This window comes from Scyliorhinus canicula, chromosome 12 (genome assembly GCF_902713615.1).
Source record: "Scyliorhinus canicula chromosome 12, sScyCan1.1, whole genome shotgun sequence".
Taxonomy (NCBI): Eukaryota; Metazoa; Chordata; class Chondrichthyes; order Carcharhiniformes; family Scyliorhinidae; genus Scyliorhinus; species Scyliorhinus canicula.
Window position 1 is genome coordinate 137,194,128 of NC_052157.1, and position 26,264 is coordinate 137,220,391.

At 44.3% G+C, this 26,264-nt stretch overlaps 2 protein-coding genes and 1 non-coding gene across 4 annotated transcripts; all 3 read left to right on the forward strand.

Annotated features, from left to right (window-relative positions):
• The first annotated feature begins 2,651 nt into the window (after positions 1-2,651).
• On the forward strand, positions 2,652-8,898 carry rpl23a (ribosomal protein L23a). The gene is made up of 5 exons (XM_038814257.1): positions 2,652-2,772; positions 3,604-3,784; positions 4,775-4,951; positions 7,383-7,452; positions 8,832-8,898. The coding sequence occupies exons 1-5, from the start codon at positions 2,748-2,750 to the stop codon at positions 8,844-8,846; spliced, it is 468 nt and encodes a 155-aa protein (XP_038670185.1). The 5' UTR covers positions 2,652-2,747; the 3' UTR covers positions 8,847-8,898.
• On the forward strand, positions 4,558-4,628 carry LOC119975304. Its single transcript, XR_005462721.1, has one exon. It is a non-coding gene; the product is annotated as a small nucleolar RNA Z17 (small nucleolar RNA).
• Positions 8,899-12,859: 3,961 nt separating the features above from the next.
• mrm1 (mitochondrial rRNA methyltransferase 1 homolog (S. cerevisiae)) lies at positions 12,860-25,977 on the forward strand. 2 transcript variants are annotated; one of them, XM_038814258.1, is made up of 7 exons: positions 12,860-12,996; positions 15,847-15,967; positions 18,472-19,406; positions 21,749-21,842; positions 21,950-22,070; positions 24,340-24,459; positions 25,181-25,977. In XM_038814258.1, exons 2-7 carry the CDS (start codon positions 15,950-15,952, stop codon positions 25,222-25,224), a joined length of 1,332 nt encoding a protein of 443 aa, XP_038670186.1. In that variant the 5' UTR covers positions 12,860-12,996; positions 15,847-15,949; the 3' UTR covers positions 25,225-25,977. The 2 variants fall into 2 exon arrangements, with proteins under 2 accessions (XP_038670186.1, XP_038670187.1); XM_038814259.1 differs by lacking the exon at positions 15,847-15,967.
• Positions 25,978-26,264: the final 287 nt, after the last annotated feature.

Consider the following 26,264-nt stretch of genomic DNA (forward strand, 5'->3'; position numbering starts at 1 on the left):
ACGTGGTTTACATGTGATATTACCCGGCGAGAGCTGGGACCCGCGGCCGCGGTGGCGGTCCTGGTGGGGGGGCTGACTCCGGGGGGGGGGGGGGGGGGCTCTGCGGTGGCCAGGCCTGCGATTGGGGGCCACTGATCTGATAGGGACCTACCTTCCTCCGCGCGGGTCCGCTATGTGGCTCCGCCATGTCGGTGGCTCCCGCCGCGCGCATGTGCGGACCCGCTTGCGGCCGCCATCGGAGATCGGCCCGGAGGGCGCCAGGAGGCTTGATATCCCAAGAGGTCTGGGGGAGCTGACCTCCGCCCTTGACAGCCTGTCCAGCGGCAAAACCCCAGGGCTGGACGGGCTGACCTTGGTGTTCTTCAGGGCGTTCTGGGACATCCTGGGGAGTGACTATGCGGGGGTCCTGGGGGAAAGTATCGTGGCCGGGGAGATGCCCCTCTCCTGGCGAAGAGCCACCATTTCCCTGCTGCCAAAGAGGGGGGAGCCCCACCATCTTAAATACTGGCTTCCGGTCTCCCTCCTCAGCACGGATTACAAGATTCTCGCCAAGGCTATATGTTTGCGCTTTGGCACCGTGCTGGACCACATGATCGACCCTGACCAGTCCTACACAGTCCCGGGCCGCACGATCCACAACAACGTCCATTTGGTCCGGGACCTGGTCCATCTTTCCCGGAGGGCTGGTATGTCGAGCTCCTTCCTGTCCCTTGATCAGGAGAAGGTGTTCGACAGGGTGCATCACAAATATTTATTTGGGACTCTGCAAGCATTTGGTTACGGGACGCAATTTGTCACCTGTATCTGACTTCTGTACACTGCCGCAGAGTGTCTAGTTAAGGTTAATGGGTCCCTGACGGCACACCTTCGCTTTGGGAGAGGAATGCATCAGGAATGCTACCCTTTGTCTGGCCAACTTCTATTCTATTTGCATGAATTTCTATTTCCCGTACCAGCCTCCCCGGACAGGCGCCGGAATGTGGCGACTAGGGGCTTTTCACAGTAACTTCATTGAAGCCTACTCATGACAATAAGCGATTTTCATTTCATTTCATTGAAGCCTTTCCTGTGCTTCCTGTAGACGAGGTTGTCGGGACTGCTTCTGCGCGGGACGGGAATTGGGGTGGTCCTCTCAGCTTACACTGATGACGTGCTCCTCATGTTCAAGGACCCTGCTGACCTGCGGAGGATGCTGGAGTGCCAGGCTGTATACTCCACCGCGTCCTCTGGCAGGATCAACTGAACCAAGGGTTTCGGACACCTGGTCGGTCCGTGGCAAATGGACCCCCTCCCAGAGGAGCTCAGGCCTTTCACCTGGAGCAGGACCAGCCTCCTCTAGTTGGGAGTCCATCTTTGCCTGGCTGAGGAATCCTGGCTGGCTAACTGGCAGGAGCTAGAGGCCAAGGTCACCGCTCGCTTGAGACGCTGGACAGGACTGCTCCGAATGTTGTCTTACAGGGGTCGAGTTCTCATCAAAAACCAGCTGATAGCCTCCATGTTGGTCACTTTGACCCCTCCCCCTGACTTTGGCATGAAGATACAGAGAACTCTTGTAGAGTTCTTCTGGGAAAGAGACTGTACTGGTTTGCTGCTGAGGTTCTGAGTCTCCCGCTTTAGGAGGGTGGCCAGGTGCTGATGTGCCTTTGCACCCAGGTGGTGACCTTCAGACCCTGCAGCGATACCTTTACGTTGAGCCCCCTTCACGACGGTGTGCCCTGGCGACGCATTTCTTCCGCCAGGTGCACGGCCTGATTTATGAGGTCCAGCTCCTGTTCATAGATCTGCAGGGTCTTCGTCACCCTCTGCAGGCGCTGCCCGTCTTTTACCAGAACCTGCTCATTTTTGTGGTCTATGAGCACCCGGTGCGGATGGGGGCAGGGAAAGTAGAGGACCTCCTTGTGAACCTGCTCCTGGGCCTGGCAAAGCGCGCCATTTATAAATCCAGGCAGCGGGCGACCGAGTGGGTCGTCTGGCCAGACTGTCTGCCCCTCTTCCGCGGCAACATTTGTGGCCAGGTGTCCCTAGAAAGGGAGCATGCGGTGTCCACAGGCGCCATTGAGGCCTTCCATGCCCAGTGGGCACCGCAGGGGTTGATATGCTTTATTGACCCCTTTAATTGCACTCTTATTTGATGTTTTTAATAATAATCACTTATTGTCATGAGTAGGCTTCAATGACGTTAATATGAAAAGCCCCTAGTCGCCACATTCTGGCGCCTGTTTGGGAGGCTGGTATGGGAATTGAACCCGCGCTGCTGGCATTGTTCTGCATTACAAGCCAGCTGTTTAGCCCACTGTGCTGCCCCTTCCATTGATCCTTGATATGTTCGGGCAGTGCCCTTAACAGGAACGGCCCTTTTTTGCTTTGTCCCTGAGTTTGTTTCCTTTCTTCTGTTTTGTTGGCGGACCTCAAAAGAGTGGCCAATCTACCTACCCTCCACATCTTTGTGTTGTGGGGGTGCCAACATACATACATATGTGTAAATATATATTTGTACAGTAGGATCTCCTGATCAAGTTCGATAAATATTTCAGAGAACGTGTGAGAGTCTTGTGAAGGGATTGTAATGTAACCACAGACGTGGCTCAGTCAGCCCCAATCGATCCCCTCAAACTCAGAGCCAGGACTACAGCCCCCAGGGGTCATTGCGCGGCAGGGAGGGCGGAGACTCCGGAACGCTCGCGAGATTTCTCGCTGCTCCATGCACTTCAGCCCGGGCGGCCCCGCGCTCGCCCTCTTTCCGTAAGATGGCTCCGAAGGCGAAGAAGGAAGGTGAGGGGCGCGGGTGGCATCTGGAACCCCGGGCAGGAAACCTGGCGGCGGCGGCGGCAGCAGCAGCAGCAGCTGTTGAGCTCGAGCTGCTGAGATGTTTAAGCTGCGGGGCGGCAGGCTCGCGCCCGCCGCTCAGCAACGTGGTGGGGGAGGCCAGGGGCTGCTGAGGCCGGGGCCTCCCTGAGGGCCGAAGCCGAGGCCTCCTTGAGAGTCGAGGGCCAAACCATTGTCTGTGATCCATGGCTTCTGGGCCTCTGGCCTGAAGCTCCGCCCGGCTGCTGCAGGTTTGAAACCTCGTGGATCCAGGTTGGGTGGCGCAGTGCACCGGGTTCACTGTCGGTGTGGAGTTTGCACATTGTCCCCGTGTCTGCGTGGGTCTCACCCCCACAAAGATGTGCAGGTTGGGTGGTTTTAGCCACGTGTATTGCCACTTAATTGGGGGAGAAAAATAATTGGATACTCACCAAGTTAAAAAAGGTTCCACAGGAATGCAATTATATTTTGGCTGGGATTATCCGGTGGTCATGTGTTGTTCCATTCCTCCATGTGGTTTAGGAATCACGGTGACCTGTATCGACCTATATGCCAACAGTCGTGGAAAGTGGGACTGCCAGTCCATAGCCCATGTTGCCAGTCCTCATGTTAAAATGACATTAACATGGGTTATTCAGGAGTTACCTGCGCCCTTATTTAAAAAAGAATTCCTAAGGTGCTGAATGCCAACTTGCATGTAACAAACATTTTGAGTTTGGGAATAGCTGTCTTCTTATTGAGGGGGAAGAAAAAAGTTAAAGTATGTGAGGTATAATAAAGACTGCATTTCCTCTTTAGCTGTCCCTGCCAAGACGGAGGCTAAATCCAAGGCCTTAAAAGCAAAGAAGGCCATTTTGAAGGGAGTTCATAGTCACAGGCAGAAGAAAATAAGGACAACCCCTACCTTCAGGAGACCAAAGACACTCCGACTGAGGAGGCAACCCAAGTATCCCAGAAAGAGTGCTCCCAGGAGGAACAAGTATGTTTTCAAACCGCTGTGCATTTAAAAATAAACTTTAGTACATTTTTATTATAGTGAGGGCTTGTATTTTTGAGCACTTTTTGGAAGCAGAGTAAAAGTCGCAATTTAGTGTCTGGAGAAAAGCAACATTTTGCAGGTGTTTAAAATGTGAAGTAAAAGCTGGGAATACTCTGCAGGTCAAGAATGCTCTGGAGAGACAAGGTATGTCCTTGCATCAAAACTGGGGGAAAAAATTAGATGCAAGAGAAATGTTGGTTCCAGGAAGGCTGCAGTATATCATGTCAAAGAATAGACTCCTCAGCCACGTGTTTTGAAATTCTCTCTCGGCCTCTGATGTAGTGCATCGTTCTATGGCTTTTCTAATGTGGGTTGCAGATGGGGGAAGGTTCTTGTTCCTCTTTATGCATACACTGGCTGAGTATTGTGTTGTTCCAGTTAAGATTGCCTAACTCAGTACAAATCCAGGATCCATCTTGGGTAATTTGATCTGTTGGAATGAAACTGTTGATACTGTCCTTTCTTGAAACTACATTTATTCACTGAGCCATTAGAAACTTGACTAATTTACTGTTTTAACGTTTGCATGGTAAAATGTTGGTGGTTTGATTTTGCATCAGCAGTTAGTGCTTTACAACTCTCATTCTACCTACGCACACGAACATGTTAGTACTTAAGCTGGAAGACCGAAGTAGACATTGAACAGGAGGGGAAAATGGCAAAGTTATGGAAGTATTAATTCATCTTGCTGAGTTAAGAATCTGCAGGAATCTGGTGCACATGATGTATTTTAGCGATCAAAGCATGAGAATGTATGATTATCATAATTTTATACTGATGCACCTTAATCTGCAGATACAGTTAATGTAGTTTAGTATTTGCACTCTGTAATTTCTTTTGAAATGTTGAATCCTCTTTTCCAATAGAGAACTTTTATCTGACTTATGAATCGGGTATTAAAAGTCAAGCTTTTCTACATGTCTTATACAGATTGGACCATTATGCTATCATTAAGTTCCCTCTGACCACCGAGTCTGCGATGAAGAAAATCGAGGACAACAATACCTTAGTTTTCATTGTTGACATCAAAGCCAATAAACATCAGATAAAGCAGGCTGTCAAGAAACTGTACGATATCGATGTAGCAAAAGTCAACACTCTTATCAGGTGAGCAATGGAGTGTGAAATTGAATACTGAATGTTTCAAATACCCAGAAAGCTTTCAAAGAAGTGAAAGATATTCCAACATCTCCAACTTAAATGATAAGTCCTTGGGAAATGGTCTTTAAATTAGAATCATTGAATCCTTACAGTGCAGGAGGCGGCCATTTGGCTCATCAAGTCGACCGCCCTACCTGGGCCCAATCCCCAGCCCTATTCCTGCACCCCCACTGTGAGGGGTAATTTATCATGGTCAATCCATCTAATCACATCTTTGGACTGGGAGGAAACCCACACGGACACTGGGAGAATCTGCAAAGTCCACAGGACAGTCACCTGGGTCCCAGGCGCCGTGAGGCAGCATTGCTACCGTGCTGCCCTGGCAAAGTGGGACAAAACACATGATTCTTAAGTCAATGCATACAATAAGGTATTTAAGCACTGCATTTAGTGGATTTTTTGCTTAGCCCTCTATTCATACCTTGCCTAACTGGGATATTTGCTAGTGTTGCCACTTGGATTTTAGTAAAATAGGCTGGTGAAATATTTATGCCATGTCCATTTCAGCTTTAAAATGTGCAGTTGGAAATAGTGAACAATTTAAGCTGGGGCATTAAGCTAGTTGGCAGTTTGGTGAGAAATATTTAGTTAGTGTTCCTGAGAGAATTCTTCGCAGTAAACTAAATACAGTGGAACACTGGTAATGAGTGAGACAAGTTGCTGAACAGCTATCAGGCTTATTGGTAGGTCTGCGGTGGTTTGATATAGACATTGACTGTTGGCAAAAGTTTCTCATGTTGTGAGATTGTAATCCATAAAGTAATAGACCAGGTTGGACAGCATGCTTGATGGCATGTGCAAATGTCAAAGAAGTGCTGTTTTGTGTTACAATGTGCAGAAATGAGTAGATTTTAATCTGAATCTAATTGCTTTTGACCATTATGTAAGGCTGGCACTATACAGATGGCATTTAAATACAATGTAGGAAACCAGTAGGCTGCCAGTGTCCCGCACAGCATTGAAATAAAGGCTCATGTTTTGCAATCAGAAGCATGCTGCTGACCTTTAAGAAAACTGCTCTCTGATCGAGTGGTCTCTGCTGCTCAGATTTCTGCTTTCTCAGAGTGAAATGAAAATTGGGGTAAAAGCAAGCTGAAATATTACATTTGATATTAAATCATGGAATTTTTAGAATAGAAAAACTTGATATTATACAAATAAAATTAGTCTTCCAACACTTACTAACGATTTAATGCTGCATTTAAAAAAAGATAGTTACACCTCATCAACTTCCTTTTTTATGTGTAGCGTGTTGTTGTCAATTTGGTTATTTCTAAAAGATTACTGTCTACACGGGCTACTTTTTAGTGACATTGGTTGAGGGGTAAATATGGGCCATGACAGGGGATAACTCTGCTTCAAAATAGTGCCATGAGATATTCTGTCTACCTGAAGAGGCAGATCACTTTTATGACTTGGCTTGTGGCAAAGATAAATCATATTCCTGATGTATCTGTTTAATTTCACTTGCTTCTTGATGCTGAAGAAAGCTTCCGAAATATGTCCATCAGCTTGATAGCAAATTGCATATGGGGAGTGGATGATAATGCTGCATATATAATTATCCACTTTTTCAGCACTCCCATTGCAAACTACGAGAGCAGGTTTAGATGCTTGTCTTTTTTCGACAATTGTCCATATTATAGACTGTCTGATGAAGTATAAATAACATTATTTTGGGGTGCTGGTGAACTCTACATCAGGGAAGTACTGGTGAAATGGTATTTTTAAAGACAATATGTCCAGTATTATGCAATTTTGGGGCCGGGGTGAAGGAGGAGTTCTCATTGAAGAGATACACTTTGCAAGATGCTAAAAAGACTCAGATTTGAAGCCACAATGACTTGGTTCTTTTGAGTTTTACAAAATGGAACAATGGCTCAAATTGATGCTCTGAAAGAGAGAGACTTGAGGGGACTTTAAAAAAATATATATATATAAATTTAGAGTACCCAATTCATTATTTCCAAATGGGGCAATTTAGAGTGGTCAATTCACCTACCCTGCACATATTTAGGTTGTGTGGGCGTAACCCACGCAAACACGGGAAGAATGTGCAAACTCCACACGGACAGTGACCCAGAGCCGGGATCAAACCTGGGACCGTGGCACCCTGAGGCAACAGGGCTAACCCAATGCGCCACCTTGCTGCCCCACTTGAGGGTACATTTGACCAAACCTGACTTGTGATCCTGTTAAAATTGTGAAATTGGGAGTAGATGCTATTGGGTCATTGTGCAAAATGATGAAACTGTTTCACCTGATCAATGTGAAGAAATTGATTCAAAGGAACCGCTGATGCACAAAGACAAACATTCGGCTATGCATTCATCTGCTTGTTTTGTCTCTGGTTTGTAAACAATTGGTCTCTCTTTAGGCCCGATGGTGAGAAGAAAGCCTACGTCCGTCTGGCCCCAGACTATGATGCATTGGATGTTGCTAATAAGGTAATAATTTGAATGTTTTTACAGTTTTATTCACACTCAGCTGCTGACTAATTTGAGGGTAGGTTCACTGAGCAACAACAGCTCTGTGCTCCTTGCCAATTGGCTATTCACACAAGCATTGTTAGCAGGTGACTTGACTGGAGGACTTGGATCATAGAATTTACAGTGCAGAAGGAGGCCATTCGGCCCATCAAGTGCACCGGCTCCTGGAAAGAGCACCCTACCCAAGGTTAATACCTCCACCCTATCCCCATAACCCAGTAACCCCACCCAACACTAAGGGAAATTTTGGACACTAAAGGCAATTTATCATGTCCAATCCACCTAACTTGCACATCTTTGGACTGTGGGAGGAAACCCACGCACAACGGGGAGGATGTGCAGGCTCCGCACAGACAGTGACCCAAGCCAGAATCGAACCTGGGACCCTGGAGCTGTGAAGCGATTGTGCTATCCACAATGCTACTGTGCTGCTAAGTTGATGTGTATTTTCCAAGTGTGGCAAGCGATAAGAACCCATAATTAACTTATTTTCTCCCCAATTAGCTGTTAACTGCCCTTGTTCACTTTTAAGTTACATGCAAATTTTTCTGAAATTTGAATTTTCTGCACAATTGTCATGTAAACGGTAACGTTCCCAGGCGCCATCGTTCAGTTGTAAGGGAACAGGTTGCTTGTTTTCCTGTAACCAAAATGCAAAATGGGGCTGCATGAGTGATGGCAGGCACAGGAATATCTTGTTGAAAGAGACGAGAAATCCTTTTGGGAGCCAAATAGTTTTTTTTTTTTTAATTCCATTAGTATTTTGTACCGTTTGGCCTTGTATATATTTTTTTACTGTTTTAATAAAAAGATGTGGCCTAACCAAGGTTTTATAAAGCTGCAATATGATTTCCCAACTGCTGTACTCAATCCTTTAATTGTTCCACTCCGTCTGAATTTTCCATGTTAGATTATCAACAACAGCAAGCCTACTGGCTAACTTCCATCTTCAAGAGCCCATCTGTTCTGTTCCCAATCTTTTGAACAGAAATGGAACCCTTAAAAGCATCCTCTGTGGTTTTACACCTGTTCTTTTTCAGCTTTTCCACTGCTGCAGCCATTCCTGTGTATCAGCAGCATCTTCTGTGAGAGGTTCAGCACTTGTGACTGTTCCCCAGAGGGATGTTCACTCCTTGATTGTGCAAAGTTGCGATGGTTTTTACCAGTGCCTCCCAGAGACGTTTTGATGATTGGTAATAAATGTATGGGATTTGTGGTATACACCTTAGAAGTACTGTGATGATGATGTTTGTCTTGCATAGCCATTGTGAAATGGTGTATTTTATTTACTCTGACTTCGATAGATTTCTGCTCACTGGTTTTTTCTTGTTTTGCAGATTGGCATCATCTAAACTGATTTCAAGAGGAGCTGTATAAATATTGCAATAAAGTTTTAAAATGAAAGTTGAGTTCTTTTACTCGTGTAAATTGGGTTTAGTACTAAACATGTATATTTTTTACTTCAAAGTTGAGCTTCCGATCTCCATATCCTGATCTCCATATCCTCATCCTCAGCATCACTACTATAACTTCACACTGCCTGCTGCTGGAATCTTCATCTGTGATGTTGTTATTTCCAAGTTGAATGAATCTGATGCTCCTGTTTCCCACCAGACATAGTTTATCCAAAGCTGGTGTCAGTATTCCGACATGCTCATTTATTATTGCCACCATTGCCAGGTTTCATTGATTCTAATTTAAAAAGGAACTTTTGTGTTTTAATCTTCACCCACCCAATTTCTGTAACTGTCCCCAACTTTTAACACCTGGATCAAGTTCATCCATCTGGCCTTTTATGCACTGCCCCACTGTGTGGCTATGTCTTCTGTTGCCTCCGGCACATGTTGTGCCTGAGCCACTCCATTAAAACACTTATTGTGCAAGCTTTAATTCATTTCTATCAACTAGACATTGATCTAAAGATATTTCAAGGGCTATGAAATTTCCTCCATTTGGCAGAATTCTGAATTTTCAATGTTGGAATTCGTGGCTTTAAATCCCCCCCCCCCCCCCCCCCCCCCCATGTCGGCCTGGCCCAGGGGAGCCGTCACAGCCTCTCTTTAATAATCCACTGGTGTTTTCTGTGATTGGGAGGGTTAGAGGCTTTGTGCAGCCTGCAAAATGCCTTCCAGGTGCTATAGGTGCAGATTGGCTCGATGATATACCCCAGTCCAAGATCCTGTCACTGATTGAGTGATTCAACCCTAACCAACATAGTCTGCTGCTTGGCTTCAAGCTCCAGGTGTAGGCGGGAGGGAGATACTGTTGGCTGTGGTTATGGACACATCCTGCCCGTGGCATCCATTGTCACTTTGTGCTGGCTCAGGTTGCTTTGGACCAGAAACTTCCCAACATGCTGTGAACCCATAGCTTTACAAGACACTTTGACTTTATTTAATCAAATCCATACAAGAAACCACAGGCCTGTCACGTGAGACTGGAAATAAGTCATCTACTAGTGTGTGTGGATGAGATCATGTGATGTCACAGACTTTGTGGGCATCACGGGCAAGGCCAACCATTGTCTATCCCCAGTTGCCTCGGAGTCTGCACGTTCTCCGTGTCTGGGTTTCCTCCGGGTACTCTGGTTTCCTCCTGCAAGTCCAGAAAGACTTGCTGCTAGGTGAATTGGATATTCTGAATTCTCCCTCTATTGAGTTTAAGAGCCGCGGGGTTATGCTGCAACTATACATCACCCTGGTGAGACCACATTTGGAGTATTGTGTGCAGTTCTGGTCACCTCATTATAGGAAGGATGTGGAAGCATTGGAAAGAGTGTAAAGGAGATTTACCAGGATGCTGCCTGGTTTGCAGGATAGGCCTTCTGAAGAAAGATTGAGGGAGCTAGGGCTTTTCTCTTTGGAGCGGAGGAGGAATGAGAGACGACTTAATAGAGGTTTTAAAAATGATGAGGGGGATAGATAGAGTGGACGTTCAGAGACAATTTCCTCGGGTGGATGTAGGGGGCGTAACTATAAGATTCAGGGTGGGAGATATAGAAGTGATGTCCGAGGTAGGTTCTTTACTCGGAGAGTGGTTAGGATGGAATGGACTGCCTGCTGTGATAGTGGAGTCAGACACTTTAGGAACTTTAAAGCGGTTATTGGATAGGCACATGGAGCACACCAGAATGACGGGGAGTGGGATAGCTTAATCTTGGTTTCGGACAATGCTAGGCACAACATCGAGGGCCGAAAGGCCTGTTCTGTACTGTTCTTTGTATCCGAACAGGTGCCAGAGTGTGGTGACTGGGGGCTTTTCGCAGTAACTTCATTGCAGTGTCAATGTAAGCCTATTTGTGACAATAAAGATATTTTTTTTTAAATTTGGTTAATAGGGACTTCATTCTGTTTTACATTACATTGTCGAGGTTACTTTGGTAATTTTATCAAAAAGTATTGGTCCACTGTCTTGATTGTAATAAGTGAACAACGACAAACCTATTGGTTGGACCTACTTGTACAGTCTAATAATTCCACTCATTTGAAATGGACTGACTCATTTGGAGTGGACTGGAGTATTTGCATTTCACTACATACCATGATTCCTTGTCTGGTGCCTTGGCATGCTTTTTTTTTATACAACTTGTATTTACATGGTACCTGTAAAATGCATCCCAGTGTGAATCACAGGAGCATTGTTAAAATTTGACAGCGAGCCATATATGAAATATGTCAAATGTCTAATAGGTTGGTTTAAAATTAGGTTTTAGGGAGTATCTTGAAATATAAATGATGAGCTTTAAGGAGGAAATGTAAATAGAGGTTGTTATGGAACATGCTGATTGAAGAGGCAACTGTCCAAATCATTGCATATTAGTATGAGATTCAGTGAATATAGGATCCAGTGATTGCAGGACACTGCAGCAGGTCTAGCAGCATCTGTTGGGAGAGAAATGAGCTAACGTTTTGAGACAAAGAGTCATTGGACTTGAAACTTTGAAACATTAGCTCTTTTCTCTCCCTACAGATGCTGCTGAGATTTTCCAGCATTTTCTTTTGTTTCAGATTCCAGCATCCGCAGTAATTTGCTTTTATCCGGTTTCTGCAGTCCTGGTGGTGGTTAAATATGTAGGCATGCCCAAAATTCCCTCTTCGTGGTCCAGAACTAGCTTTGCATTGCTGGTACTTCCTCTGGTTCGAATAGATCTCGGATTATGAAGTGCATTTGTGACATAAAGGGAAAGTGGCCGCAAGGAGGCTAACTAACCTACAAAAACCTATCATCATGGGTGTACCCCTGACAGCTCTGCACATAAGGACCTGAATCAAGGAGCTGAAGGATGTCTTGTTTGGCACAGAGAACAAATCTTGGCCGGGTGATGTCCTATCGCAAGATCTCGAGTACCAGTCAACGAAACACTGGGCGACTTACAGAGATTGATACCCAAGCTTGGCAGGCCCAAAGCCCAGCCGTTGTGCAATACTGCTAAATAAACCAATGCAGGGCTGGTTTGTTGATGGAACCTGGAATGGTAGGCCAGATATATCAGAATTTACAGTGCAGGAGGAGGCCATTCAGCCCATCGAGTCTGCACCCGCTCTTGGAAAGAGCACCCTACCCAAGCCCACGCCTCCACCCCATCCCAGTAACCCCACCCAAACTTTTTGGACAAAAAGGCAATTTAGAATGGCCAATTCACCTAACCTGCACATCATTGGACTGGGAGTAACCCAGAGGAAACCGACACGGGGAGAACTTGCAGCCTCTGCACCGACTGACCCAAGCTGGGAATCAAACTTGGGACCCTGGAGCTGTGAAGCAATTGTGCGACTGTGCTGTCCCCCCATGAGAGCAAAACAGGAAATTTGAAATAACAATGCTGGAAAAACTCTGGGTTTGGCAGCAAATGTGGAAGAAGGAAGTAACGTTTCGAGTGCAAGAAACCCAGATAACCTTTATTATTGTCACAAGTAGGCCAATGCATAAAGTGTAGGATCTCAGCCGGGTCAGTGATTAGTTAGTGACACATGATTGTAACTCATTTCCCTGCAGCAGTACCTGCACACAAGCTGGGGGATGGGGTATAATTCTTTGCTTTGGTGTTGTACTGAAACCGGATTGAGATAAATGGGATCGACAGGGGCCAGATTGTGCATCGGTTCCAGGAGAATGTGGAACCCAAAAATAATAAATCTTACTCCTAACACCGCAAGAGATGTGGTTAACTCAAATTTTGAATGGGAAAAGCGAACGAAACAACGTTTTGAAGAAAGGGAAGGACGCCTCCAGCCCTCAGGGAGTTGATGCAGGTCGGAAGGGGTTCTGTGTTGCACGGGAGGGATTTCCGTTTCCGGCAGCGTTGCCGGGTAACCGGGTCCTGGGCCGAGGCCTCCTCCAGACTGACGGGGGCCTCCGGGCTGGATGGAGGGAGGGATGTGGTGGTTTCTCTGAGCAGAGGGTCAGTGTGCGGCCGGGTGCCAGAGACGAGCCGAGGCCCCAGTGGAAGCTGGATGAGCAAACTCATCAAGTCTTGTCACCAAAATCAAAACATTTTAAATAGTAAGTTCAGGCCTTTTATTTTTTATATTACAGCTTATCCAGCTGCCCACGCCACCAGATGTATCTGCCTCCGTGTATCATCAAAAGCACACCGATAATTTGTTCCCCCACCTTTCATTGTGGGTAATCTCACTAACAACCCTTCCCGCAATTCCTTGGGGGTTTCTGCAGGTGCCAGCTGCCCTTTGCCATCCCGCCCAAAAAGCCATTCTTCACGTCTTGCGTGAGCCAAAATTCAATGTTCAAAATCACGAGGGGTCTGGACAGAGTAGATGGGTAGAATATGTGCTGGAGAACACGAGGGTGCAGATTTGAGGTACCCGGTGAAAGACGCAACAATGGCGCGAAGAAAGGCTTTCACGGTGGTTAGCCCTGCTGCTCATGTCACCAAGGACCCGAGTTTGCCCCTAGGTCATTTCTGTCTGAAGTTTGGCACATTCTTCCCATGTCTGCGTGGTCTCACCCCCACAAGCCAAAGATGTGCAAAGAGGGCAGCACAGTAGCATTGTGGATAGCACAATCGCTTCACAGCTCCAGGGTCCCAGGTTCGATTCCGGCTTGGGTCACTGTCTGTGCGGAGTCTGCACATCCTCCCCGTGTGCGTGGGTTTCCTCCGGGTGCTCCGGTTTCCTCCCACAGTCCAAAGATGTGCAGGTTAGGTGGATTGGCCATGATAAATTGCCCTTAGTGTCCAAAATTGCCCTTAGTGTTGGGTGGGGTTTCTGGGTTATGGGGATAGGGTGGGATTACTGGGCTATGGGGATAGGGTGGAGTTGTTGACCTTGGGTAGGGTGCTCTTTCCAAGAGCCGGTGCAGACTCGATGGGCTGAATGGCCTCCTACTGCACTGTAAATTCTATGATTCGATGTGCAGGGTAGATGGATGGGGCATGCTAAATTGCCCATTGCAATTGGGGGAAAAAATAATAATTGGTTCTCTAAATTTATTTGATAAAAAGGCTTTCACATGCAGTGTTAGGATCTGGAGTCCATGTGCTGCCTGAGGGTGGCAAAAGCCGGTTCGATCGATCACCCAGTAGAATATTAGGCAGTTAACTAGAGAGGAAGAATGTGCAGGGGAGAAAGCAGCTTAATGGTTACTAGGGCAATTGGCCATTTGGATACTCAGTGCAGACATGACAGGCCAAATGGCCTCCCGTGCTGTAACAAACCTGTGATTCTGGATAAGTGCTAATGACCACCCCTCCCACCCCCCGCCTACACACGTCCTATTACTCCTCAGAATTCTTAACTAAACATTTCCCAAATCCATACCCATCTTTCCCGCAATTCTATTTGAAACTCCCCAGTTATACTTCTGCCCCTGTCACAGCATTGAAACAACCCTGATCAAAGTAAAAATAATATCCTCTGCCTGTCACCATGTTGCATGTACTATCTCTCCTCATCCTTCTTAGTCACTTCAGATTTTGGAATGGTTGATCACACTAACCTCCAGAGTGCATCCTTTGTTGACAAGCTCAGTGTGACTGGCCTTTCTTGGTTACAGTTTTCCCATCTAGTTGTATGATGAGAATCTCCTGCAATAGCTTATCTTCCATACAAGACATAGGAGCAGAATTAGGCCATTTGGTTGAAAGAGAATTCTTAGGCTATTTTAGGCCATTTGGTCCATTGGGTTTGCTCTGCCATTCAATCATACTGATAGGTTTCTCATCCTCATTCTCCTGCCTTCTCCCCATAAACCCCGATTCCCCTTATTAATCAAGAGCGTATCTATCTCTGTCTTAAAGACAATGTCTTGGCCTCCACAACCTTTCTCAGGCAAAAGTTCCACAGATTCACCACCCTCTGGCTTAAGAAATTCCTCTTCATTTCTGTTTTAAAGAATTGTCTCTTCAGTCTGAGGCTGTACCCTCGGGTTCTAGTTTCTCCTATTAGTGGAAACATCCTCTCCACGTACATTTGATCTGGGCCTGACAGGATTATGTAAGTTTTAATGAGATCCCCCCTCCTCATCCTTCTAAACCCCATCAAGTACAGACCCAGAGTCCTCAACCGCTCCTCATATGACAAGTCCTTCTGTCCGGGGATAATTCTTGCGAGCTTCCTCTGGACCCTCTCCAAGTCTAGCACATCATTCCTACATACGGGGCCCAAAACTGCTCACAATATTCCAAATGGGGTCTGATCAGAGCCTTGAATAGCCTCAACAGTGCATCCCTGCTTTTGTATTCTAGCCCTCTCAACAAGAATGCTAACATTGCATTTACCTTCCTAACTGCCAACTGAACCTGCATGATAGTCTTAAGAGAATCCTGAACTAGGACTCCTCAGTCCCCTTGTACTTCTGATTTCCAAAGCCTTTCCCACACATTATTGCCTCTAGACTCCCCCACAAATTTATCTCTTTCTTTCCTACTATTTCTTGGGGCGGCATGGTGATGCAATGGTTAGCACTGCTGCCTCACGGTGCCGAGGAACCGGGTCACTGTCTGTGTGGAGTTTGCATATTCTCCCTGTGTCTGCGTGTGTCTCACCCCCAAAACCCAAAGCTGTGCAGGGTAGGTGGATTGGCCATGCAGATTGCCCCTTAATTGGAAAAAAATGAATTGGTGCTTTAAATTTAAAAAATATATATGTAGTATTCCTTGGTGACATCATCAAACAACATGAGTTCAGTTTCCACGTTTATACTGATGGCACCCAGCTCTACTAACATTCAAAACCTCTCCATACTTCTGCTGTCAAAGACTATTTGTCCAGCATCAAATTTTGGATGAGCCAGAATTTCTGCAAACATTGGGAAGATTGAAACCATTGTTTTGAGCTTCCTTGTCTTCCCGAACACTGTTCCCTCGCCACTAATTCCATCCTCCTTTTCCCTCAGAACTCTCAGGCTGAACCAGAATGTTCACTATCTCTGCGGCATGATCTGCCCGAGCTGAGCTTCTAACCCCATATCTTTTCCATCACAAAGAACACCTGTTTGAATGTCAGCAACATCAATGGTAACTGCCCTGCGTCAGCCAATCTGCTGAAACCCAGCCCAGGCTACTTGGGTCTGATGCATTTCCGTTGACGATGGACTGGGGTTTAAATCTTTGTTATGCTTTTTCAAATTTCTTCTAATGAAAAAAGCCTTTGCCTGTTTCCACGATTTCATCAGCCTGGACACCAAATTATATTGTTGGTTGAAGTTGCAGTATAATTTAAATGGAGCTCATTGTTTACCACTATAGTTAGGCACTTAGAGCACCAAGTTAATGTGTCGTGTACTTTCAGTGATGGAAATTAGAATGCACGATTCAGTTTGCTGCCTAAAATTCAAGTTAGTCTCTTATATATTTCCCACTGGTTCCATTCAAGTCCATTTTGTGGTTGAAAGAGCAAATAGGCAACCGGCCTTAACTGTTTCTGTTCTAGACCCACCTGCCAAAATTCTTTTTACCTCAACTTAATTTTTATATTTTTCCTCATCTTCCCATCCCCTATTGTGAGGGCCTAGCCTCCACTCATACCTTCCTGCAGCAGACGGAAGCAGTGATAACTGAATTCTTCCATGTTTGCCGAAGATTGAAAATTAGTTGGAGAGTAAGCCGTGAGGACACAAAGGGCTGTACTTAACGGACCTATAAAATGGTGGCTGGGACCTGGATTCGGAAGTCCTGTTGAGTTCAAACGGATCCCATTTTTGCTGCTGCATGTACCTCATCCCGTAGTACATAATTCACAAATTTTTGGAGTAGACATAGGTGCTCGTGTAGGGCAGATAAGCTCTATAGAATAGTCAAGCTGTGAAGTTAATTAAATTCCCAGCTCTTTAAAAGTATCAAGAAAAGCTTACCTGTGTCACAGAGATGGATAATAAGGGGTGAGGGCCTGTGGATCCAAAATTTAAGGAAACAACTGGGACCCAAATCATTGGAGCTTATTGTTTACCACAAGGTGGGTGGGCTTTTTAAATAGCCCACCTCGACACAGAGCACTTTCTCCCAAAACTGGTGCAGCAAGCAGGGAAATTTCCCAACTCGTGCTATCTGACAGCGTGAAATACCACCCCCAAATAATAATAATAATCTTTATTAGTGTTATAAGTAGGCTTGCATTAACACTGCAATGAAGTTACTGTGAAAATCCCCTAGTTGCCACTCTATAATGCCTGTTCGGGTACACTGAGGGAGAATTCAGAATGTCCAATTCACCTACCAAGCACATCTTTCGGGACTTGTGGGAGGAAACCCACGCAGACTGGGGGAGAACGTGCAGACTCCGCACAGTTAGTGACCCAAGCCGGGAATCAAACCCGGGTAAAGTCTGTAAGGGGGCAAAGGAGGTGGCAGATGATGTGTAATGTGGGGAACCGCGAGTATGTTCACTTTGGTAGGAAGAATACCAAAATATTTTTTAAATGGTGAGAAACGTATTAAGGGAATTTTCAGGAATTTGGGTGGCCTTATGCATGAAAGACCGAAAGATAACATGCAGATTTGGCAAGTAATTAGAAGCAAATTGTATTTTGGGGTTGGAGTACAAAAGTAAGGAAGTTTTGCTGCACTTGTTTAGGGTGACCACCACACCAGGAGCAATGTGTACGGTATCGACCTTCACCCCTAAAGAAGGGTACTATTGCCTAGGACGGATAAAGGAAAGGGGGGGGGGGGGGTGGTGAGTATTGATTCTGAGAATGAGAGGGTTCTCCTATGAGGAGAGATTCAGTGAAATGGGCCTATACTCTGGAGCTTAGAAAAATGAGTGGTGATTTAATTGACGCACACACCATTTTGAAAGGCCTAGCTGGAGTGTCTAGATCTATGGGGCATGGTCTCAGGATAATGGGTTTCCTGTTTGGGATTGATAAGTTTCCTCATAGGAATTCCCTATCCCAGTGAACTATGGATGCTCACTCATTGAAACCGATACAGGTGAAAAAATAGAATTTTGGAAACTAAGAGAATCAAAAGGACATAGGGATCAGGCGGGAAAGCAACATTAAGATTGAAAATCAACTGTAATCATATTGAATCGTGGAGCAGGCTTCCGATTATATTGACATGTTTAGCACTTGCTCCCCCCATCCTCCCCTTTCCCTTGTTCTGTCATTATGTTCATGTGTGCCAAATGCTCCCCCGGTATCTTGCCATCTGGTTGTTGCTTTTATGTGGAAGCCTAGTAAAATATTTGGAAGATATTTGACTATTGTGGGCTTCATAACTAAAATCCTATCCTTGCCTCACATACAGACACCGTGTATGTTGGGAAGCACTGAATTCTGATTAGGAACAGTAACTGACCAGTTTACCCTTCTCAGCTCAGGGACATGAACCACATTGCCACGTCCTAGCTACTGGTTGAGATGAGTTGTCACAGCACAGACAAATTAAACACGTGGCCTTCTGGTTGGTGTTGTTAGCTACTACATTTAGTGGTGCATTTACTTACTGGGCTGTCACTATTATTTCAGCAATGAGCCTTTGTATATAGTACTTTGACAGAAACAATTTGCTTTTGACAGGCGGAGTTTTTAAAACAGGCAACAGTGTCATCTATTATGTCGAACGAAGCTGCCAGGTGTCTGAGGAGGAGTCTCTGGCAGTTTTCCTGGTTACGGTTTGTTCGTCATTGTAGCTGCAAAAGGGAAATACCTAACGACAGGGCATCAGTCAAACAGAAGCCCACAGTTAAATCTGAGAAGGCATCAAAGTCAAGCAAGAGCCACGAACATGACTTCAATAAGTCAGAACTGGATGTTAGAGGTAATGCAAAGAGATTAACTGAGTTCTCAGAAAGCTTCCATGGGTCTGCTGCATTCAGAATGGCAAGGAGGCCGGAAATAAATCTTTCCACTGGAACTCCAAGAAAACAAGAACATACTGGTTTTAATCAGCGGTCTCAAAACATTTCCAAACTCGCGTATAGACGATCAAACTCAGAACCTAATTATGTTCGCAACTTGGAATTCCGCAGCCTTAGAGATGATGATTTTGCAAAACGAAAAATGCCAAAGGCTCCTCAATCTTTTGAAAGGGAGAGAGGTTCAGAGATGTTATTTGGCATTGCACCCTGCAGCCTGGCACTCTCCCAATTGCGCAGAAAGATTTTCAAGCTGTTTGTTAAGGAAAATCGAAGTCAGCGTGCTGAAATGCAGGGAATCCATCAGCGGGCCAGGGAAATGGGAGTGCCAGTACATCAGGTGACGAGAAAGGTGCTTGACAGGTTATGCGCGGGCCGCGTTCACCAGGGCATTTGTCTTGAGGTGACACCACTGGACTATGTGAACTATGATCAATGCTGTTCAACAGATATTGATGGCCCTGCATTTGAACATAATGACAAACCGATCTTGTGGCTGGCACTGGAAGGAATCCAGGATCCCATGAATATGGGAGCTGTGCTTCGTTCAGCGTACTTTCTTGGAGCAGACCGTGTTCTAGTAGGTCAGCAAAACAGGTAACAATTAAGGTTGTTATTTTAAATTAACCATTGACTCCCTTGTTGCGTTATTTTTGAAAAGACTTAAACACAACCTGTCAGATATAATAATTTTAATTTAAATGTCGTCATGAAATATATATGAAAACTCACGTGGGGAATGAAATTGTAGTTAATCCGCAAGATTACGCTATGGTGCCCTCAGGGATGATGGTTCTGCCAATGGATTTCTGGCTTTTGCCATCTCTACTATGTACGCCTCTGAGGTGGAAGAATGTAAATAGACGTTAAGTAAAGAGTAATGCAAAAAGACTTAAATTGTAATTCAACCTAGAATCGTACACCATAAGCTATGATTACCATCTTTTGAGGGTACCTGTAGTATTTCTCAGCATGAGAATCGATTTTTGAAAGTAAAATAAACCGGTGTTAAGTCACGTCAGAGAAATGATACCAGAAAACATCTCTAAAATTCCTGTTACACATGTTGCTGTGAAAATGCTGTCGATGCTTCCACAAAATTGTCCAGCAGGTGGCGCTCAGACCCTGTTTAATTACTAAGGGAAGCTTCTTATATCCCCTCATTGTAGAATGAGCCAGTTCAAAGTTATTTAAGGAACACTGGCAGGACACCTCATCAAGCTGGCACAGACCCACCATCGCAATGCCCAAGTATGCTTTGCCGCAGTGGGGTCAAATAAAAGTGCTCCCTTCTCACCGAGTCTCTACAAATAAATTGGGGCAAAATTGTTCTTTGAATTTGAGTTCTCCCTCTTTAACATCGCCACTATCTACTTGCATGTAAAATGTTGTAATGGTTTTGTAGTGGGTGGACAATCGGAGAAAATATTTTAAAGTGGCGAAGGCATTTTGAAATGATAGACCCGATATTAATCACAGCGATGTTATCAACAACTACTGTTTTATTTAGACCCTCACCTGACTTTGCTGATTGCGCAGTCATTAAAAAATATCTTTAGATTATATGACTCATAAAATGACAGGCATGTATTTTGACATATTGCACTTCTGATGTTACATTGTGATATAACTAGAGCTGGTCTCAGTATGATTCATATTCAGCAGACGTAAACTGTATAAAATCTGTTCCCTACAAGTCATTTGAAACTTGTTATATTGATCCATTTACTGCTAACTAAGTGGAAACTCTACTCAGTGGAGATACTCTTACCTCTGGATCTGAAAGATGTAGACTCGAGTCCTGGCTGCAGGACTTGATCGTGCATTTTAGACTGCCACTTCAATGCATTACAGAGGGAGAACTACAGTACCAGAAGTGTTACATCTCAGATGAGATGTCAAACGGAGGCCAGGCGGCCATGGAGAATTCAATGCTATATTTTCTGAGATCTCCCGACCTGTTCTGAATAACATTATATCCCACAAGCAGTGCCATCAAAATCGATCAGCTGGGCACTAATTCATCTCAGTAACGCTCCTGGGACTTTGCTGCACGCAAATACCAGCTTCAAAAAGTAAGTCAGTGGTTCTGAAGAACTTTAGGCATCCTGAGTTTGCAAACGACACTATTCCCTAATGTCAAGGCTGTAGCAATAGCCTGTGGTTCTGAGAGTTACAGAAGAAACTGAGTTGCATCAAGTCTTGTTGTAAAAATAAACTGCTCCTACCCTGAAGGCAGAAACTCACATCTGGGGTGTGATTCCACACAACATCTTTAACAAGGCACCCAAGAAGCTGATATTGCTTGAACATAGCCACTGAGTGCTGTGCAGACTATATAAGGTGTTCTCTTGGAAAACAAAAGAAAGGCTTGCATTTATAAGGTGCCTTTCATGACCACAGGAAATGCCAAACCGTTTTACAGTCAATGAAGTACTTTTCAAGTGTTGTCACCATTGCTACGTAGAACCCTCCCCCAGAGAATTTTGCACACAGCAAACTCCCACAGACAGCAATGTGATAATGACGGATAATCTGTTGTTCTGACATTGATGGAGGGATGAATATTGGTCAGGATACCTGGGAGAACTCCCCTTCTTCTAAAATAGTACCATTGGTTCTTATACGTCCACTTCTGAGAAGCCAGGCTTAGTATAACACATGAAAACCAGCAAGTCCGACAATGCAGCACTCTCTCAGCACTGCACTGATGCGTCGGTTTTGATTTTTATGTGCTCAAGCCCTGGAGTGGAACTTGCATCCACAACCTTCTGACTCAGTGGTAAGAGAGCTACCAACACAGCCACAGCTGGCAGAAACACAATATAATAAATATTTCACAATGAATTACATACAACAGAATGTCTGGTAAATTTACAGTTCCTCGAGAAACATTGAATATTTTTGTTTATTGATGTTTACCTTGCATTATCTTACAGTTGCTCTTTAACACCGACTGTGAGCAAAGCTAGTGCTGGAGCTGTGGAAGTTATGACTGTATATTGCACGCCCAGTTTGCCGCAAGTGCTAAAGGTAACAAAAAGTTTTTATAAGTTGAAGCGTATGATGGTATTTTGGGGAGTGTTTCTAAATAGCTTGGTAATGTATCTTATCTGATGTCTACTTTAACTTCAATATAGGCAAAAGCAGCCCTAGGCTGGCAAATAACAGGAACAGTTGGAAAGTCTACAGAGGCAAGCAGTGCACCAACCATCCCTTGTGCACAGTTCCAGTGGAATGAACAGACCATCCTTGTTTTAGGTAGTGTAAAATGATTGCTCAATTTACAAGTGTTGGACAAGTGTCTTTATTTAAACAAAAAGATTCTGTTTCCAGTAAACTGGATGTTAGGATCTACATTTAAACCTGATGCAACGATGCCCATTTATGGAGGATACTCTGCGTGGTGAGAGGTTTCATTAAAAAAAACACACCAGTAAAATGACTTCTTTGTTCACATTATCATGAATAATTTATGTCTTTCAGCAGTGATTCTGCTCCAGAAATGTTCAGTTTTTGATCGACAAGGGAGTCAAGCAGGCAGGAAAGTGGAGTTTAGGCAACAATTAGATCAGCCATGATCTCAATTAATGGTGGTGCAGGCTCACTGGGCCGAATGGCCGACTCTTGCTCTTATTTCTTATGACCTTAACTACTCGCTGATTACTCCAATTCTATAGTTGTATAGTTTTAGAAAGCTGGTTTGTCACAGCTGTGTATATGCTTTTGAAATAACACCATTATTCCCAACTCAAATGACTTGAGCACAAAATCTAGACTGACACTCCAGTGCCACATGATTAAAGCTGTTGTATTTTGGATCAGACATTAAGCTGAGAAGTCGTCTGCCTGCTCAGATAGGCCTAAAAGATCTCACGGTACTGTTCAGAGGAGTTTACCAAATGACTTGGCCAACATTTATCCCCCAACCTACACCACCAGAAAGGATTATCTGGTCATTTATCACCATACTGTTTCTGGGACCTTACATTGTGGCTGCTGGTCTTGCCTACGGGAAATAGTGATCACATTTTTTTGTTATAAATTTAGAGTACCCAATTCATTTCTTCCAATTAATGGGCAATTTAGCGTGGCCAATCCACCTAGCTGCACATCTTTGGGTTGTGGGGGCGAAACCCACGCAAACACAGGGAGAATGTGCAAACTCCACACGGACAATGACCCAGAGCCGGGATCGAACCTGGTACCTCAGCGCCGTGTGACAGCAGGGCTAACCCACTGTGCCACTGTGCTGCCCACAGTGATCACACTTTGAGTGTAGTTCATTGGCTTTGAAATACCCCGAGGATGTGAAAGGTAACACATAAACGTAGATATTTAAAAATTTCCTTACATCTATGTCTTGTACTGATAGAAAATAATACGGCGAAGGGAGAGGAACTGACCACAGCCATCTTCTTTGAGTGTATAAGCATATGGGGACGTGTGAAGGTAGCTTTATTCTGCAGCTGGTTGTGTTGCTCCTGATCTCAGGTACTGAATGTGGACAAAATGTTCTGCTCCTTGACTGTGGTGAACACAACAAACACTCCCTGTAGAATGTTTGAGTCAATGTAAAGCAGTTATAATTGTACATCAACCAAAAAGTGGTATTTTTACTTGGGAATTAGGTTTCACGTTTGATGTCCAAATGTCACACTGGCTGCAGTGCAACTCCAGTCAAAGTGCCAGAGCAGTACACTGGCTCTTCTTGGAACGTTTAGCATACAAGCAATAAAAGCATTCTTTTTAAAAAATATATATTTTTATTCTCCTTTTTCACATTTGCTCCCAAATTTACACCCACCAACAATAAACAACAATCAGCAACAAATATGTCAATCCCCAGAATAACAACGATCCCATCCTCCCACCAACCCCCAAATATTAGCCTGCATGTTTACATAAACAAATGACAAAAAGGAATCAGGGGTTACCCATAGTTACCCTTAATACACACAACCCCCCCAATCCTCCTCCCCGTCCCCCCCAACTAATGTTCAATGTTATCCAGTTCTTGAAAGTGCATAATGAATAATGCCCATGACTTGTAAAACCCCTTCGTCTTTCCCCTCAGTTCAAAGTTAACCTTCTCAAGAGTCAAGAATTCCAACAGGTCCCCCCCGCCACGCCAGGGCACAGGGTGGAGAGGCTTCTGTCCATCCCAACAGGATCCGCCTTCAGAGCATACAAGCATTCTTACCTGCACTCTCTTAACATTTAAGACTTAGCTGCTGAGGGAATAGAGCATGTGTTGGAAGCACAGGACGCCTCTGTCACTGGAATTCAGTGTTGGCTAGATTAAGTTCAATCTGCAGTAGGACAGGGGTTTGCCTACTGCTTTGCGATCTGCAGACAATGGTTTCGTTGGTAATACTGCACGGGTGCGGTATTACTGCAGTCAGCAAAAAAACACGTTGTCATCCTTGTTTTTCCATCACCCAATCACTAGCCTGAGTTTTGCATTTCAACATTCAGTTTCCAGCAGGTCATCTCAACATGTGTAAACTTTTTTTTTCCCACTCCCCAGGAAATGAAGGTTTTGGCCTTTCCGATGAAATCAGAAGCCTTTGCCACACAATGCTGACAATACCAGCAGGTAGAGGCTTGCAACCTGGGATTGAATCCTTGAATGTGTCTGTTGCTGCAGGTAATTCTTCATGAAGTAATTCCACACCAATTTAGTCAGTTGTGTTCAGTGTAATTTTTTTTGTCCCTAGTCAGAAGCAACAATTGTGCACATTGAAGACTAAACATAAAGAATTTATAATCAGCCTTTGGGCATATGCTTCACATTGAATAATTTTCAGAAGAATTCTGAGCATTGCTGAATGTACACTGTGAAAGGTGTAAGTTGCACTTTAATTCAGAATTAATACATGAACCACTCTTTGCTGACGTGCACTTTATATCAGAGGCACCACATTAACTTCTCTAATCATTTGACTAACGAGAATGTTTGCCTGATAGCTTATGTCTTATGCTATTTTAGGCAATGCAATTTCCTTGCAGTATTTTGGAATTAAATATTTTATATGTGTAATTTTGTAGTTTGTGAGTAATAGAAATGAATTGACAACCGGTATTAACAAAAACTACAGCAGATAGTTTGCATTTATGAAAAATATGGAACAGGTTAGTGTAACTGGACATTGGGACCAGGAGTAGTTCTTCATGTGCAAATAATTGTCTCAATAATTGGAGAATTGGGCCATTTGCCTGACAAACAGAACTCAACTTTTCTCGTGATCCAACTCCAGACGACAACAACTTTGAAGCTCAATATTGGTAAGAGTGAAGGTGACTGGCTTCTTGTGAATTCAGTTTTGTTCTGTTGTTGTGACTTGATTCTTTTGATTTTCTTCCTTTAGGGATTCTATTACATTGTATGGCTAGCAAGAGAAGGAAAGTGTGACCTCGGATTATCTCCCCATGCTAATCGCCCCACACGATTTTGAGGTTGAAGTGGATCTGGAAATATTTTGTTGCCTATCGCAATGATGCATCCTGGCTGGACCAGTTTAAGTGCTGTGTACTTTTGCCCTGTCCTGTACCCAATTTGTCATTCATTTTAAACATAATAGATCATGGCGGCATGGTGATGGACTGGTTAGCTACTGCCTCACGGTGCTGAGGACCCGGTTTGATCCCGGCCTCGGGTCACTATTTGTACGGATTTTGCACACTCTCACCCGTGTCTGCGTGGACCTCACCCCCACAACCCCCAAAGAAGTGGATTGGCCATAGTAAATTGCCCCTTAATTAAAAAATATAATGGGATACTCTAAATTTATTTTAAAAAATAAACGTAAAAGATACAGATAATTGATGATCTGACTGAATCAGTATCGATAATCAAAGCTAACACTGTGTAGCATCAATAATCAAACCCAAGACCGTTCAGTATTGCTAATCAATATGATGCTGCTTTATACACTGCCTATTGTACAAATGATGCAGAACGTAAAAATTTCATTGTATAAATGTGACCACCTGCACGGGTTAAAATTTGACCTCCATCTTTCCTACTCTGTGGGGAAGAAAGTATTTTACCTTGAAACTCCTTTACATGTGATCTAGTACATTGTAATCAGCTGGATAGTTGAGTGAAAATATTTACTGTAAAATAATTTGGTGTAATAAAAATTACAATGAAAATATAACATTCTTAAAGGAGTGTATGTCCTATAATTACATAAAGGCTTGCAGGACAGAAGAGGCCATTCAGCCAGCTGGTTTGTGCTCAACACAAGCCTCTTCCACCCTGCTTCATCTAACTGTATCAGCAAATCATTCCAAGCCTCATCTTTATCTGGCATCCCTTTAGGTGTGGTATCACTGTCGATGGAATACGTATATTTAATATTTTATAACTTCAGAACCCTTCCTTTAAGTCACATTTAAAATAACAATCTGGTTTACAGCAAGGTCATGCCAGCTGCAGCCTGGGTAGTT